Here is an 18,651-nt window from a genome sequence, read left to right on the forward strand (position 1 = left end):
ACACCGATCGATCTTCAAGTGGAACACACCTCTTTATTCTGGCGTGTCACGTGACCGAGTTTAATCGCAGTCTCTGCGATTGAAAAATCGTGTTTTTTCATACCGCGATATTATCGCAAATGCAATTAATCGTTCAGCCCTAGTGCTGACACAAATTTCAAATGGTTTTCAACGGTCGTTTGATCGCGTCCAGTGTAGGCAGACTTTAGCTGTTGTAGACACGGTGTTACTCACCTATTGAGAAGAAACAAAGCAACCTCGGCGTCCGATCGCAGGCCTCCGCTCCTTGAGTTCTCTCCAGCGCTGGAAACCTGATCCGAGCTTTACACGGGTCCTACTTCTTGCAAGTGACAATGAGGTGTTGTTTTGTGAAATTTGTGTAAATTGATGTTAGCAGCAGCTTTTCCCCTCAGGCTCCTCCCTGACAGTTCTTTATGGGGTTTCAAGATAATGTCTGTACTTTTGATCAAGCTGCAGTAAAAATACAACATTCATCAAACCCAGCCAAACACGGCACAGTGCTAACAATATTTGGCAGCTGTCCAGCACGTCTGGTGAAAGCAAAAGCAGGTGACTTTTTTGCTTTGAGTCAAGACCCAAACCCTTAAGTATTCTTTTGAGCATATTTGCTTGGGATATGGAAAATTGGACTCGAAAGTAGCACTCTATTGATCAAGAGGTTACGCTGTTAAAATTGACTTTATTATAAACCTTGATTTTAAAAATGTGATCGTGGGAGTTTAAAACAAAAACAAAGGACAGCTATTTTAAAACAAAAAGAACAGATCAGATTTAGAAACTAAATTTAGAAATGCATTCGGTTTTGTGTTTCTAAGGAATTGAGAATTGTTTGAGTTAAATCTGCTATTACATCAGTTTCAGTTGTACACACAATTTTGCTCTCAGAGAGAGAGAGAGAGAAACCTTTCTAAATATTCATCCTAGTAATTGTCATTATGGCATGGTCAAGAAAAAGAAACATGCTGACTTCATCGATCTCTGAGCTGTGATGTATAATTTGACACTTGATAGAAACTACCAGTGACATTTGATTGATTTTTGGCCTTTGGAGGCATTTTAGGAGACCATCTGCTCATGAATAAAATACTATGTTTGGGTTAATTTAGTAAAAAATGTACTAGATTCTTACAAAATTTTAGTGAGTGATGATTATTTGAGGATATTTGTACTGCTTGTCAAAAAATTCCCTTAATATAGAAACTGCTTGATTGTCATGAAGTAGCCTAATGATTTGCGGTTTAGAAACAATAGATTGTTGAGATGGGGCATTATTTTATATCCTTTAAATATAAAATACATTTTTGCATCAATCATTTCATCAGATGTTTTTTTTTTTTTGTTTCTCTGCACTCATTATGCAAAACCAATGAGCGATCAGAGAGCCACTTTTAAAAACTCAATTGGAGATAAATTCATAATGATCTTTATGTTCCAAGCAGTCATCAAAATGGCAGACATTGTCTTTAGTGTCCGTCTGAACCCTCTCTCTCCACCCTGTTAATTTGTGTGTAATTCTCAGATGAGTAGGCAGCGTAGCAGAGAGGGCCAGTGTGCCAGCCATTTAAAGGGGTCATATGATGCGATTTCAAGTTTTCCTTTCTCTTTGGAGTGTTACAAGCTCTTGGTGCATAAAGAAGATCTGTGAAGTTGCAAAGACTAAAGTCTCAAATCCAAAGAGATATTCTTTATCAAAGTTAAGACTCTGCCACGCCCCCCTAAAACGGCTCGTTCTAACACGCCCCCACACTGTAAACCCGAACAGTACTACTAACTTATAAAGATTAAGAACACTGCAATTAAAAATGTACAGTATTTGAAAAATAATGTGTTTTTTGAACATTAAAGCATGTCAACATATTCTGTTACACCAAATACACAAAATAATGATCTTTAAAATAGCATCATATGACCCCTTTAAGTATAAGCTCTAATACTTCAACAGGATAGTACCAGAGAGATTCTGGCCTACTAATGATTGTGCTCTTTGTGTCTTTTTGCACATTAACTACCCTCCGCTGACCGCTGCATGCAGATAACTGGGAGCAAAGTTGCGGTAAGTAACACAATTATTTATTCGCTTTTGATTCGTTGTTGTGCAATCTCTCTGTCTTTGCTGTATCTTTCTCTCTCTTCTTCCTTTTTTTCTTTTTTGTTTTTTTTAAATATCTAGAAAAGTAATCTCTATGGCTTTCGATTTCTTTTATTTTCAGCATTAGTGTAGTTTATAGGCTATAATTTGAAAAAGTTCAATTTTTTTTCTCCCAATCTCTGCATGTAAATTGCACATTTAGAAATGAGTGATTTCTCAATCGTGCTCTCTGAGAATAAACTAGGACCTTTTTTGTTAGTTTAAGCAGTTTTTCTTTGAAATGGATCACTGCCTAACAGATATGAGCATTTAAATATTGTAACATCAGGGATGAGCAATAGTTTTTAGGCAAATAATCATAATCTGTGATCTAATCTGTTTATTCTAATGTTCTGTATATAAATGGGTTTCATTGTGTTCATTCTTCCCCCCCAGACAGCGTTCTGAGAATGTATCACTTAATTAGATTTTCCCCCACACACACGTACCATGTTGATTGAACAGCAGAAAAGATATTGAGTGCACCCCCCACCCCCCATCCTATAAAAATGTTCCATTTTGCAGTTGGACGTTCAGCACAGCCCATTTGCAAACCATGTCTTTGTCCCAGTCACATTACAGCATGTCACTATTGTTTCTGAAATGTTCATAGCTGCTCATGTTGTTATTGTCACTTACTTTCACCCCTTGCCCCCCACTTTCTCCAAAATGACGGTAATAATCTTTATAAATATATACTGCGATGGCAATGTTTCCTCATTTCACAGCTCCGTAATGCTGTAATTGCAGACTGGCTTGTACTATTTCTCATGTAGTGTGGTCCCATAGCCCATATGAGGCTGCTTGTTATTTGTTTTATTTTATTTATTTAGAGGGGCTCCGTTATTGCCTCCGCAAGTGTCACTTGTCATTTAAAATGCTGTTTTATTGTGTTGCCGAAGCTATGAGAAAGGCCCGTAGATGTACGTGAGGAAGCTTGAAGATAAGGTAGCACAGGTAAATGTTGTTATTTACAATACAGCAATAAGCTGCCACAACAGACTCATTTATTTGTAGCGAAATGGCCCGTTCAATCAATGCTCTCATGCCGCTTGGCATAGAATTGTGTGTCGAGTGATTTTTCTATAAACTGTCAGCAATAAAACATGCTTGATGCTGATGAGCATGGAAGTATGTTTTGAATGTTGCATCACTTCTTAGGATAGAGCAGGAAGGTTACTCTGGGATTGTCTCTATCGAAGAACTGTCTGACAGCGTGCACCATAAACAAGTCCTCTCATTTGGAAGTTTCTCACAGTTCAGAGGTTCCTGTACTTCCTGCCATTTTATCTGACTTTTGCATGCACTTCCTACAGATGGGAGAGTGTGAGGGCTTGCAGGGAAGCTGTCAGCTCTTTCATTCTCCTTGTTTCTGTTTCTCTCTTTCCCAATATCCCACCTTTATTGGGTTTTATTGTGGAAACTACGTTCAGTGGGGCCAAGATGACGGCCTCTCACTGGGCAGATTGCTATTTCCACGCTGTCAGTGCGGTTTGGAGGCAGACCGACCTGCCTCAGCCACATCTTTCTCAGGGATGAAATCTCTCCGGCACGCTCTCACAGAGCTCAAATTCACTGGTCAGTGTGTCCGCATGCTGCTGAGTCACATGCGCTTCAGCAGTTTTGTATCAGTGCAGCTTGATTGTGATGATGATGGTGACCCAAGGGGGCATAGGCATACCTGGCGCCCCGCCACGGTGTCCGATTGATCAGAGATGTTGGTGCTTTGATTGTCAGGCTAAGGATGATAGTTTGTGTGTCAAAATGCCCACGTTTTATCGACATGGAATTGATGAGCCCCTCTGTGAGGGAATGGAAGACTGCAGCTCCCTGTGCTTAAATAAAACACAACCAACACACAGATAACCCAGTCAGTGTTTGGCCCCGAAGACTGTTCCACCGTTACCTGTTAAGGTCACATGACTTGACCTGCAAAGCTTCTCTAGACCTCAGGAGGAGATCAATAATCACAAAGTCAGCCCAGCAGTTAGTAAAGACTGCCTGTTTCCACGGAAACATGGCGACACGTTCAGAGTTGTGGGCAGAGAGAGAGAGGGAGGAGTCGCTGAGACCTCAGGTACTGGAGTCTGCTAGGGCTGTTAGAGTTCAGCTGCTCTCTGAGAATCCCTGGTATTGTCGGCGAAAGAATAATAGACAAAGCTTGTATTTTAGAAATGATTTAGCTTCTTTGCACATGGGACAAAGACTTGGCCCTTTCTCGGGTGAAATGGCATGGATCTTGCAGTCATGTTAAAGTGTGTTGTGCTTCAATACTCTCTTTGGAACCAAAGAGTCTTGAAAAGCATATGTGAAAAAGAGCAAAACCCTGGCGAAGAAAGTTGACATTTGTCTATTGGTTTCCATCACAAGTGTTTTTATTTTGCACAAAACAAGTTTGGTCATTAGTATCTAGGATATTTTTACAGTCTGATATGATTTTTATTTAAACTGCAGGCATGTTCAAGTCTTGTCGGAAGGGTCATATTTACGAGTTGAAGGTACATGAATGGCACCACAAAGCCGTTACATTACAAGTGGGAAAATTCTGAACTTTCATTAAGCCCTGAGTTTACGAGTCAGGGTCTTGTTAGTGAGAAAATATGGCAGACACAATATGCAGCATCTGTATTGATGTAAAATTAGTTGAAATGAAAATTTTTTTTGCAATAAAACTAGCAAAAAAAAATCAGATTTACATAATATAATAGTTTTGAGCATACAGTATATGATATATAACGATTCAGTTAGCAGCGCCTTCAAACATTTATTAAAAACACCTGATTTGTTATCATTTTTTAGAAGTAGAGGTAAAATAAATCTTGCTCTGACCAAAGTGATTGAGCTTGATTATGATGGTTTTCCATTATATTGTATGGTAATGATTTACCTCCTTGCTCTTAAAATGTCCAAAGAATGCTTGTTTTTGTGAGAGTTCAACTTTCCTTCAAATTATTTCTTAATTTGTTTCTTTCTATTATCTTTGCTGTGTGCTGCATTATGGGTAGTGGTCGACCGATATTGGTTTTTTGACAGCCGATGCGATATCTTGGAAAGCAGGGTGGCTGATGGCCGATATAATTTTATTTATTTGAATTAATGTTTAAGAAATTTGAAATCATTTGAAAATTGATTAAAAAGTAAATGTGTTAAATAAACATACTTATGCTTTAGATGACAAAGTATTTTTCACAAACAAATAAATAAATATTTAATAAAAATATAATAAAAAAGGAAGTAAACACTGTAACCAACAGGGCACTCAGTATTCTGGGAAGTTTGTGTGCATAATAATATAAAAGCAATCGTTATAATACTTTTTGTATACATTTTAATTCCTTTGTTTAACCGTTCTATCTGATTATTAGACAGACTTCTATCCGTATTAGACAGAACTGTTAACGACAACAGCGAACAAGAGGGAGAATGTAAGCACTGCCGCTGTCAGCACCGTCAAAATAAAAGTCCCGCCTCGAACGCATCGGCCAAACAGGAAAACTTATCGGCCGATGCCGATATTTAAAAAATGCCAACCTAAAATGTCGACCACTAATTATGGGTAACGTTAAATATCTGATACAGGCTTTCCAAGGCTTTTGTTGGAGGCAGTAGAGTTCTCATTTAGACTGACTTCTCTCCCATCGCCTCTCCTTCCTCGCTTTTTTGTCTCTCCTTCGCTTCTGTATAGTCCACAGAATTTGTATTCCCAGGCAAATGAATATCCTTGGCATTTGTGTGTGGGCTCCACTTGTTTCATTGGTAGACTTTATACCCAGTATACTCCTGTTCCAAAGCTCATCTCTACCACGGCCATACAGGCTCATTATAAGCACCTGTTTAAAGGCTTTTCTGCAGTGAGGGTGCACGTGCACCATGTCCTTTTTCACTCACTCTGGAGAGGGCCCCTTTTAACTATACTAAGTTTGAATAAAACCAAGGACAGCCCATCCCCACTTATTACGCCTGAAAGGGTCTCTTTGTTTCTGTTTGGCCATTAATGTTGATTGTGTACTGGAGGCTGAACTGATTTGATAGGAAGTCTTAGGAAGCAGAAAGAACGTTGGTGCCCTATTGAAAAATAAATCGAATAACCCCCTTTGAACCTGTCCATCATTTTTATAGATACATTTTAATTAGGATGAAGGAACTGTGTTGAAAGAATATATGTTCTATGTGATGGTTTTGTCTTAGTTGATTTTTATTTATTTAAAAAAATGTGTCCGTAAATATTTAGTTAGTGCAAGGACATTGATGACGCATGTGATTTAACAGCAGGTTTTACTAATAATTTTTTTTGTTACAGTTCTGTGAGGTGTTATTTTACTATTTTTATGTGCTATTATAATATAGTAACCTTTATTATATTTTCAGTTTATTTTAATTTTAGTTTGACTAATCTTATGTGCTTTTGTCATTTTTATTAGTCATTTTATTGTCAATTAGTTTTATATTTAGTACTCCAATTAAAACTTTATTTAGTTGCCACATTTCTATATAATTTAAGTTGCGTCTAATATTTATATTTTATTTTATTAATATATTTTCTATATGTCATTTACCAAAACAGTTTTTTTTCCCCATAGTTTTAGTTATAGCAACATTGATTCTGTGTGTTTTTATTTACCTCATTATCTGCTATTGCAGTTTTTTTCTTGATAACTGTTTAAATACCCAATGCTGGCTATGGGAATATATGCTGGATGGGAATATTTTTTACATTGTTAATTTATATATATATATATATATATATATATATATATATGTGTGTATGTGTGTGTGTGTGTATGGATGTATTTATTTTTTATTTTTTTAAAGTGGGAATAGCCAGTGTAAAATACACAATTCTGGGGTGTTTTGGGTGTTTGCCAGGGTGTTGCTATGTGGTTGCTAAGGCGTTATGAATAGTTGTTAATGCATTGCTAAATGGTTGCTAGGGTGTTCTGGGTGGTTATTAGGTGGTTGCATAACAAAGCCCAAGCCAGACAAGAGTCTAAGACTCAGTGATATTCTGGTCTGTAGATATAGCTTCTGTCTCTCCTTTTGTGTAAGTCTGTGAGTTTTTCCCCCCAACAATTTTATCATCCTCTAGGTGAAGATTGTAAGTCTGATTTCTTTGAAAAGTAATTGCACACCTCTCCCCAACAAGCTATGTGATTTTGCAGTATCATTTATGCTTGCAGCACAAACGGTGGGGGGATGAGTTATGAATTTTAATACTTAGCAGTATAATAGATTTTCTTTATAGTAGTTTACTTTATAATAGTTTACTTTAGCAAACACCATTGATAATGTGCTGTTTGAAATTAATTTGCAATGAAAACTGAGGTAGAAATCAAAATTATTTTCTGCAGTTATTGACACAGATGCTGTCGATAGAGTTTAACATTAAAATTCCTTTAAGACAAGTTAATGGAATAGCAGCAGAGATGTTAGTAATTGACCTATAAGGTTGAGCCATGCTATAATACAAGACCTTCTCATGCTACATGAAGGTCTTTTATTTCTGCCTCTTTTGGCTCAGTTTCATCAAAGCTGCTCAGACTCTGCATCTAAGAGACTGAGTTGGTCCTGTTGCTGTATCGCAGAGATCAACTCTGAGAGCCACGAATTTCAGTTTTGTTTGCGTCTCCAAGCTCAGGCATATTGAAGTTTCTCCAGGTTGAAATCCGATTGACACTAGCACAATATTCATCGCAACACCTAACCTCATCTCCTGTGGGGTCTCAACTGATGCTTCAGTTGCTTGCTTTGTGCAACCACAACCTCGCATACAATTTTAATGTCATTCAGTCAAGTGCTAATATACAAATGTCAAATACGATATGATTGATTTACCTTTAATACTATTTCCAGTCCCAGAATTGTTTGTATTTCACCGACCCTGTCTAGGTTTGGTGATTTCATATGAGAAACGGCAGGACTTAAAGGTAGCGTTTATTTTATCAAAACTTAATATAAAGCAGGCCTACAGTTTTTTTTTTTAAAGCTACTCTTCATGATAGCCGACACTAATAAATGCGCTACCAACATCAGTCAGACAGTTTGACATGCTCTCTCTCTTCATACAACATTATACCACACACAAGCTCTCAGAAGTCTTTTGTAAGTCATGGCAGGGAATGCATACACACCAGAAGGACGAATGTCTTGTCATATAGGACACGCAGTCTAGAAAGTGTGTAGAGAATTGTGACCTGATAGACTGGCGGCGTATGTCAATACCAGCTCCCAACGGTGACTGAAAAGGTCTCATTGCCTGCTGACTGACTGCTGCATTATGCCACGTGGCCTTCCTTTCAATGCGAAACAAACAATCAGCACTCCTGCCTTCAAAAGAGGGGAGCGGGATCTCATTATGATGAAGAGAAGATGAAAGGGAGCCAAGAGTGAACATGGTGTTCTCATATTAAAGGAAAAAGAGATGGGCCACGTTTGTGTGTAGGTGCGTGTGCGCTTGATTGTATGCCTCTTCTGTATGAGAGGAGCCCATTTAGTGTTCGTCTTTGGGACTCTAGTGCAATATATTCCCTTGTCCTGCCTCGATTGTCTCTCTTTTTTCGTTCCAGCGGTCAATCAGATCACCCTCCGTTCACCTAGATGTTATTAGTTTCCTTCGTCCTGCTCTCAGCTCTGAGTGCGAGATGGGACTGCATGTTCCCGTGTCGTTATGAGGTCAGAAGTTCTGGTAATGGCTTGTCCCGTCACTCTCCTTGACCACCTTTCAACACTGTTTCCTCACGTTCTTGCCCTTTTCAAGCCTTAGATGTGATATATTTAAAGCACATAGCATATTTTTACCACAGCCTTACCGAAGATATCATCACTTTAGCTGTACGAGTCCTGCTTTTCTTTTTTAGCTTAATGAAAGTTAGGAGCTTTGTGCTGTGTTACCTCGTTAACTTTGGGCATTTAGGTACATGCTCCATGGTTTCTGGACAGCTCTTTTCTTACAAATTAGGGTGGTCGGCTAGATCATTTCTTTTGAACCATAAAGCCATGAATGCAGTATGGCCACATTTAGCGGTAAACGCAGAGAACTGCGCTTGGAGAACAAACAATGTGTTTTGACTGCTCATGACTTTCCCCTTTGTTTTATTTCCCTGTGCTTATTCCAGCCTTGAACTAATGAAAAACTATCTCGTTCGTTTATTGGGTAGGAGTCAAAGATATGCTGAACTAGTGTCATTTTACCTGGTTGATTCTATCAATACGGTTTCCCCTTGCTTAAAACCCCATCGTCTCCTTCCAAGACTCCCTGCGGCCCCGTTGGCAAATCACAGCACTAATAAAGTGTGGCGCTTGTCTTGTGGCTGGACATTTTATGGTCGTCATCCTTGGACGCTCAGCAGTGAGCCGTCATTATCTGCTCATCAAACACACTTTAAGCACTTCCCCAAATGGGCAAAACCTAACGATTTGTGGTTTGATCAAGGATGGGTCACAAACCGTTTAGTCTGCCTTGCACTGTTTCTCAAGGGGGCTCCGGAGAAATAAACCCTTCAAAATGGCTGATTTTAGTTTTATTTTTTTCTTGATTGTGTTCCCTAAATGTCAGCTTTTCCTGGTTGTTGTTCTTCTTGCTTTGTTCAGTGTATTTATAGCGGACACACTCTTTGTATATTTTGAGATATGTCTTGTCATGTTCTGTATAAATCCATATGATTAACTGTCCATTGCCAGAGAGACTAGAAGATGGAGGAAACCAAGATGGTGCAGTGCATGCCTTGAGGAAAATCCCAGCGGCCACTAGATGGCAGTCAGTATCTTTAAAATAAAGTTCCATAGCAGTTTTTGTGTGTGCTAGATCGAGAAAAAAGACACATTGTTGCCATGGAATTGACCTAATGGGTTTCTCTCAGACCTGCACAGTACAGTTTCTGGCTACAGTGCCATTTGTTAGAGGTTTGATCTTTAAAGAGGGGAAGTAACTGAAACCTACCAACCGTATTCATATGGACTTTGGCTAGATGGATAATTTTTTTTGTCTCCAATTTACATTCAAAAAAAGTCTTTTTTTTTGTGCGTTAAAATTTCCTGGGTGTTGACACAGTTCAGTTTTTTCCCCCTTCTAGCTCCTGGTGTCGGCGATGGACGCTTGGTGGCCCAAGCTGCCTCGCTCCTCATCGACATCCTGCTTATGCAATCACATCTGAATAATTTATACTGGTGCCTCTGGTCTCATCATGTCATAAAACATGCTGCTGACAACACATTGTCAAGCTAATTCCATTCAACTAGCTCTTCTTGTGTAACACATGTTCATGCAAAGTCTAACTTTACTGTTGGCAAGTCTCTTCTCTTCTCATCTTGTCTCTTACCCTGTATTTTGTGATTTTTTTCCTCGTCAGTCAATATCAGAGTAGTAGAGGTGTTTCTTACTTTCTCTCTCTCATCCACATATGCTGCCCCACCACCTTTACGTAGTTCAGGTGCTCTCTGTAACACTGCACATTCATTTTTAAACTTAGCCATATGCTATCACTTCTTTCTTTGGGTGGCTTTGCCAAATGCTAATCAAATAAGGACACATAAAGTCTAAATATGAATACCGATTTTCCCTCACACAGATCAGATCTGTAGATGGACAACTTGTGGTGATATGTGACAGAAATTTTAAATGAAAACATGAAATTCGGATCGTCAGGTTAGTGCACACTGAATGTGTGGATAGAACTGATGGTTGCTATAAGATCGACCATCCGGTGAACTGTTACTATGCTGTGTTTGAAGACGAACAGAGGACTTTAGTTACTTGGACGTTGCTGTAAATTGACTTGAGGTTGTTTCAATTTAACATTTGTCATTTTACACCTGTTATTGTTTTGAACTTTATACAAAAATGTCTATGTGATTTACCTGGTGCCTGTTTTACTCTGGAAAGATTTCAGGTGTACTTTTCTTCATCTGTTTTTGGATGTTGGCCATTCTCATAGTCTATATACTGCCAGTAGAACAAAAGAGAAAGCAACGGTAGAAAAGAGAGCTGATGTCATATGCCAATTACACTCAAAACATATTCAACTTTCTGTTATAAATGTGCTAAGGCTGCTAAAATTGTCATTTGAATTATGCCTTTCATCTCCCTATGGCTTTTATTTAAGCAGATCAGTTCAAGCCTCCGGTGACTGTTTTTTCTTTCCTGTTTGCATTTCTGAACATGCAGCACAACGGTAATGAATTCCACCATTTTAAAACCAATTACAGTAGTTGGGCTTTTTTACACTCTTTGTCACGGTCTCTGTGGAATAGGGCTGTTGGAGTGTCGACTACAGATGATCTGGATTCTTTTTTTAGCTATTCCCAAAATTCAGCATGCTAATGCCATTCTTTATAGCATTACTATACCTCTTTTTTCTTTTTTACCTTGAATTTTTGGGGTTTCTGTTTTTGTTTGTCATGTTGGCATTTCTACAGATTGCTTATGTAAAAATATGAAGAATCTTTAAAACTACTAATATATTTTTTAAACAACTAAACACTTCCAATGATGTCAAACATAAGTAAAGTGAGGACATAAAAGCAGAATTTCACATCTGTGACTGAATGTGTGAGTGAGAAGATAAATGCCCCTGTTGTGCCGATAAAAGGACTTGCTTGGAAGAGAAGAAGAAGAAGAAAAAAAAGGAAACAGGGTTTAGTTTCCCCTGTCCTTATATCTTCTTTCATTAGATGTAATTAATGGTTCATGATAATAAAATTGGGACTTTGTCTGTTGCTGACTTTACACCATTGAACTTCATTGTTTGGTGTAATTATATTTATTAATGATCACCAAAGACCAGAGGCAGTTAATGACCATGTTTTTCCGTCTCCATTTTTTTCATTAATGTTTAATTTTCCTAGATGTTTTGTAGGGAGGCTTCAGGAGATGGATTATTACAAAAAGTAGTTCCTGACATCTTTTCTTCAACATGCATTTATGTAGTTTCTTAATTAGAGTTGTGCATAATATAGTGCACAGAAACGCAGATTCAATGATTCAGTTGCAACTGTTTTCTATTTAATATATTTAAAATGTAATTTATTTCTGTATTGTCAAAGCTGAATTTTTAGCAGCCGTTGCTTCAGTCTTCAGTGTCACATGAACCTTCAAAAATCATTTGAATGTTTATTTGGTGCTCAAGAAATGTTTGATTAACAATTGATTAAATGTTTTGTAACTTAATATTTTTACTATTGTGAATAAATGAACTTTCTATTCATCAAAGAATCGTGATTAAAAAAAGTACCAAGATGTTCCCACAAAAATATTAAGCAGCACAACTGTTTTCAACATTGATAATAATTAGAAATGTTTCTTGAACAGCAAATTAGCATGTTAGAATGATTTCTTGAGGATCATATGACACTCGAAAATGGCTGCTGAAAAAATTATTTTGACATGACAGGAATAAATTGCATTCTTTTATTATTACATTAAATTACATTCAACAAAGAGTTGGGCTTGTTGTTAGAAGATTCTCTTCATGTAATATTCCATATACCTGTAATCCAGTCTCATCCTCTACAGGCCACTTACACAGTTCACTGACACTTTCAAAGTCTGCCTCAGGCTTTTTAGTAGACCTAGTCACTAGCGTCTCTTCCAGTCTTCTACAAATCAATACGAGCTGGTGATGCCCAATATCTGCCGTCTTTCTTCTAACTTTGGGCAGTCTGATCACACAGATGCTTTTCCGACTGTTAGTGACTCTGGAGTGAAGTCCTGTCCGAGCTCATTTGTACATTGTTGCTATGTTTATTAAGGCCTCAGCCAGCTGTTGTTGTACTTAATGGTCCTCATCTTTAAAGCGTAATATATATCATGGATTGTATGAATTATGTAACCAATGTTAGCATTTCAATAAGATGATTATCTTGAACAGGCTTAATTTAATAGACTCTTTGAGTCATATTACAAATAGCTAGAATTATTCACTAATTTGATTAATAATTCATTCTTAATAGACTCTTTGAGTCATATTACAAATAGCAAGAATTATTCACTAATTTGATTAATAATTCATTCACAAAAGTTGTGAAAGCTAGCTTTAAATTACACTGTCCACTTCAGCAAAGGGTGAGTGTGGTGTCAATGGCTCACTAATTGCTGTCATTCCACCCGGCAGCTGTTGGCTATTAGTGGTCTTTGTTCCAGATGTTGTGTCATTATAATGGACTTGATCATCATAATGACTTCTGAAAGATGATTGGCTGTCATGTCTAGGCCTGATAATGCAGCCATTGCACTTTCTGCAAAATAAACTTTGTATGCACTGCAGTGTAATAAAATATATGCTATTGAAATGACAAAGGTTACGAGATGCAGAGCAATTTCCTATGTAATGTTTGTGCTTCAAAACACAAATGGAAGTGAATGCATGTGTCACAATGGCCAATCTTTATGTCAGTGGATCTCTCTGATATAGAATCTGAAAATTGTCGCTGTCTCTTAAGAACATAAAGAAATGGCTCGGTTATTTGCTATGAGTTCAAAAGGAAACGTCCTTTAGGCATGGATTGCTCAAATTGTATTATGGCAAAATGATGTGCGGTGTTCTGAGACCCAGTATCTGTGGCAGCGAAAAGGGAATGTGTGTATGTGTATGTGAGGGAGAGAGGGAATTGAAGTGCCCTACTAGCTGTGTTTGGGTATGACTCCATGGAGAGTGGCAGTGATAAGAGAAGGCTGGGTGTAATGAGCCATATCCCATGCCCCTGCTTCCTGCCTTCAGGCCTACAGATGGGAAGAGGAATGCCCTGCTCTCCTGTCTGTCTGCCTCGCCCTTCCACTCCCTCCCTTTCGTGTGAACTCAGCCACTCTTGAGTTTTTCATCCCTCGTTTATTTTTCTGCCTGGCCTCCAGACCTCTGCCAGATTTTGTGGAGCTTCTGATGACGTGCAGTAAAATCAACAAGGCGTCCTCTGCCCATTCACTCTAAGATGGAAAAAGAGAGAGAGAGAGAGAGACAGAGAACAGGACAGAGAAAGCACTGGACTCTCTTATTTCACAACCACCACCTTTCCCTTTCTCTCAGCTCACTGAATTTAATCCTCGCAGGGGTGATTCCCGGCCACTACTGTACGGAGCAACTTGCTGCATAATAATGTGCTGCATTGGCCAAGCGTGTATGTTCTGCACCTATAGCTTCCACTTCCTGTTACTCAGCACTTTGTTAGTTCACCCAAAAATGAAAATTAGGCTGCGTTTTACTCACCCCCGAGGCATCCTAGGTGTATATGACTTTCTTCTTTCAGACGAATCCAGTCGGAGTTATATTAAAAATTGTCTTTGATCTTTCAAGCTGTTTAATGCCACTCAGCGGGTGTTGCATTGCTTCAGTCCAAAAGAACTTAAATAAAAATCCATAAAAAAAAGTGTCTCACACGGCTCCCGGGGGTGAGCAAATTACGTTTTGAATATGGATATTTTTCTTACAAAAACGCATCGACAGAAGGCCTTGTTTTTATGGATGGGCGATTTTTATTTAAGTTCTTTTGGACTGAAGCAATGCAACGCCCGCTGAGTGGCATTAAACAGCTTGAAAGATCAAAAACAATTTTTAATATAACTCCGACTGGATTCGTCTGAAAGAAGAAAGTCATATACACCTAGGATGCCTCGGGGGTGAGTAAAACGCAGCCTAATTTTCATTTTTGGGTGAACTACCCCTTTAATGCACACATGTTAGGATGCTTTTTGTGTAAATGTACTAATCTTTTGAATATGTGTCTATATATAAGCGTGCATAAATGGGTCATGATGGTCAACAAGTTAGTTTTATATAGTTGTAGAGTTATTGTTAGAAATTGTATTTTATTATTGAATGTATTAGTTTATTATGATATGTAAATATGTAATATGTATTAATAATTAAGATCATAAAAAAAAAAGAACAGTAGTAATGTCTCTTTTATATGTATCTCTTTGTAATTTAATGTAATCATCAACCTGACTGACCAATTGTTGATAATCATGACCCATTTCTGCTTCTTACAAGGTTTTATATTTATCAGCGGAAAAGCATGGATTTATTAATTGCAGGACCCTCCAAACAGTCTTAATTTGGTTTTGTTCTCCAAAAAACTGTCTTTCACAAGTAGCATCACTTTAATTATAGTGTACTTGGCTGGTATTTGGGTGAATTGTGTTATTCTGGGCTGATGAATTTTTCATCAGCTGGTTATTAACATTTAGCTATCTTAAGCCCACTGTTTAGGAAGAGCTGTTTAAAAAGTTTTATTCTCCTTGATGGATAGCAGTTGTTTGTTCCCCAGCAGGGAGAGGAAAATCTTCTTGAAATGAAAGGCAGTGAATTAAACCTGCAGCTCATTCAGTCCAACTCCTCCAACCCACAAATAATTTTCTGCATGAGAGAGAGAAGACAATGGGATTTGTGGGCTCAAATGTGAAGTGGATGAGGTAATTGTTTATAGGTGGACCTCTCTTTGTGATCCTTGTTTAAAACCGCTTAGCTTCGCCTAAGATGATGAATTTACCTTGTGTTCGGGAAGTATTACGCCGTGGTTTTGATCAGCTGATGTCAAATGGGATGCTTGATCTAATGGTTATGGCTCTGTAGACGTCTTGAAGTCTGCAGCATATGTCAGTTTGATTGTAGGAGTTCAGGGAGTGGCTAAATCTCTTGATTACATCGAGAGCTTTTACCGCTTTGAGTGTTAGTCTTTTTGGGTCCTTAATATGCTTGCCCACAGCTTGAACCTGCTGCGTTTGGCAGTTGTGAGCCTCTTCTCTTCGAAACAATGAAAACAGGATATCAAAGGAACATAATGATGTGGATACCGCTATTGGCTTTTATCCACAGAACAGTGGTCTGGGTTTATTGCATTTTATGGATGGAGGAGCTGATCGCTCATTTTAAATGCAAGTCAGTAAATTAATTGGATCGTGAAGGCACGGTTAACACAATTCTTTTTGACTTTTGTGGCGAGTATTCTGTCTTTTATACTACAATTATAATAACACTGCCCAAATATTTGCCCAAACATTTTAGCACACCACTGAAGATGAAAGAGGGCAAGCAAGGTGTTGTCTTGCTTCGTCAATGAAATAATAATTAGCCAGACGAATGGGCCTCTGAATTTAGATAAGCCCATTATCATGCACTGTTGCTGTTCGAGTTTCAAGGACTTCTTCTGGAGCTGAAATCTGTCGTTCCCCCAAACATGAAAATGCTGTCATGTTTTCTCTCAAAGACATCCCCATACAGCTCTGACTTAAATGAAATATTTTTGCCAGAGTCAAAATACAATTCTCAGACTGCAGCATGTAGTGTTAGGGGCTACACACAAGAGGGATGAATTGAATAGCTGTAGCGCTTATTTTTCTTGTGGATGTTGATGCTAGACAAATTGGCATGTGAAGGTTCTTGTACGTGCGGCATTGAACTTAAGTGCAGTCTTGATATATGGCATAAATATCCTTTGATTTCCTCGTGTAGCTAAGTACACATAAGTCACATGAATATTATGAGTAGCTTATCTACTGAATAATCCATGCTACCATAAACAATGTATGCAGCACCCTATATTCTATATAGTCGATGATTACATTTTAATCCCTGCTATTTCTCATGTTAATGTCATCACAAAGTAAATTTAGCACATTGTTTGTATTCTCCTGTGATGAAATGTACATTTGCATTAGCAAAGTTCTAGGGAAATGGCAAAATAGAGCTAGTTTGTTCCTCTCAAGTGTAATTAGGTGAAAAAGATGGGTAGTAGGAGCTTCCCCTTATTCATGCATTCAAGGCCTCAGAAGATCTGTTTTTTCTCTTCGAATAGGTAGGTTTGAATAGGATGGAGTGCTCTTAATAACAAACAGATGCTATTGGTCTGTCTAAAGATTTTGGCTTTGCGGAGGGGAGAGGCAAGAGAATCTGGGAGGTTTTTTGCTGACCCTCATAGTTTGAAAACTGCTGATGGCCTCAGGTTGTTTTATGCATCTTCAAAACTCTGCCACACTGACTGATACACTGTGGAATATCCGGCTTCATTTTCATTTGAAAGCTTGCGCAGTTTTCTCCAACACAAGAGACACAGTGAGCCATTACAGACAGGAAGAAGCTCGGCTTGGAAAAAGATAATCCTCTTTTTTTTTTGTTTTTTTTTTCATTCTCTCCCCTCTTCTCTGCATTTCATTAATGAAAATGAACCGTTTTGCAGCAATAGTAAATTAATTATAAAGGCAGTTATTTATTAACTGTGTTTGGGGGGCACAGAAGTGTGGAGGATCTTTAACGCTTAGCTCGGTGAACAGTCAGATATTTTTGATGTTGGAAGTGCACTTTTATCAGGCAGTGCCATCAAATTATCATCCATGAAAGGATGCTCGATAGTTATCACTTCTGAATAACGGCTTTGAAGACCAGAGATAGGGATCTTAATACAAATGTGCTGTTTGTTTGTTCCCTCAGCACAGCACAGTGCCTTAAACATTCATATTTAATCATAGGCAGTCTTTGCCTAAAGTCTGCACTACTCAGTTGATTAATTCTGTTTTTTGTCGTGTGAAGTGTCTTTCATAGTCCTTCGATGTCTCTCTTGTGTAGAGCAATGCCCAATTCGCACTGTCTAGGTTCCCACCAGCATCTGCATGGGGATTAAACCCACCATAGCAGACCAAGTCATCCGTAATTAGTTTATACAGCTGTAGAAGAAAAAATGTAGAGTGGGCAGAGAATGGAAAGAGAGAGATGGGAGTTTGCAGGTGGTTCTCGCTGTTTTTTAATCTCCTCACATCACTCCACTAGTCACAGGCTGCTTTTCGACGGTCTCGTGTCCCCAGTGCTTGTATGCTTGTAAACTGACATCAGTGACAGTCAGACACCTGTAAATCCAGGTGTGTTATGAGCTGCGCTGCTGTGTCTGCGATTCCTGAGCTGCCAAAGGGAGCTCGCAACACTCTACTCTGACGACTGTTTGCTGTGAGTAATTTTTTACCAACAAAGCTATAAACCCACCTCAGATGTTCCTTATACCTTTTATTAAAAAAGGTAATGGAAATACAACAGTCGGGAAACCTTACCCTTAAAATCAAAACAAAGAAACTGTTAATTTTATTGTTCTTAAAGAAATATATGTTCATCTATGGAAGAAAGCTACATACAGGTAAACTAAAGTTTTTTTTTAAGCTTTATTTTATTTCAATTAAAGTATATTGTATTTCAAGTAACAAAAACATTGTTTATGGTTTTAGTTAACTATAATAGTTCTGGCGTGTAAATGTGCATATAGTAAATATTAAGGAAAATATGATTAAATATCACTGTGATCATATAGTAAAAACAGTGTAAACATAACATCATTTTGAATCTATATACTTACTATTTGACTTCTTGCATAAAACATTTTTTAATTTACAATGGCAAAATAAAATAATTCTTATATTTATATATAGATGAAATTCTTTTAGTTTTATCACCCAATCCATTTTAGGACACGCTGATGAATTGTGCTGTAAGTACCTCTGCCTCTGAATCTTTCAGTTTCTGGATCTTCTCCTT

At 38.0% G+C, this 18,651-nt stretch overlaps 1 protein-coding gene across 1 annotated transcript in view; it reads left to right on the top strand.

Annotated features, from left to right (window-relative positions):
- Window positions 1-18,651, top strand: part of LOC107724831 (protein diaphanous homolog 2-like) — a 471,924-nt gene that overhangs the window by 40,657 nt on the left and 412,616 nt on the right. The window contains exon 7 of the mRNA XM_016533907.1: window positions 2,054-2,074. Coding sequence (XP_016389393.1) covers window positions 2,054-2,074 — 21 coding nt within the window. The remainder of the gene's footprint in view (window positions 1-2,053; window positions 2,075-18,651) is intronic.

The sequence above is a fragment of the Sinocyclocheilus rhinocerous genome, unplaced genomic scaffold, assembly GCF_001515625.1.
Source record: "Sinocyclocheilus rhinocerous isolate Xijiao unplaced genomic scaffold, SAMN03320098_v1.1 scaffold1687, whole genome shotgun sequence".
Classification (NCBI taxonomy): domain Eukaryota; kingdom Metazoa; phylum Chordata; class Actinopteri; order Cypriniformes; family Cyprinidae; genus Sinocyclocheilus; species Sinocyclocheilus rhinocerous.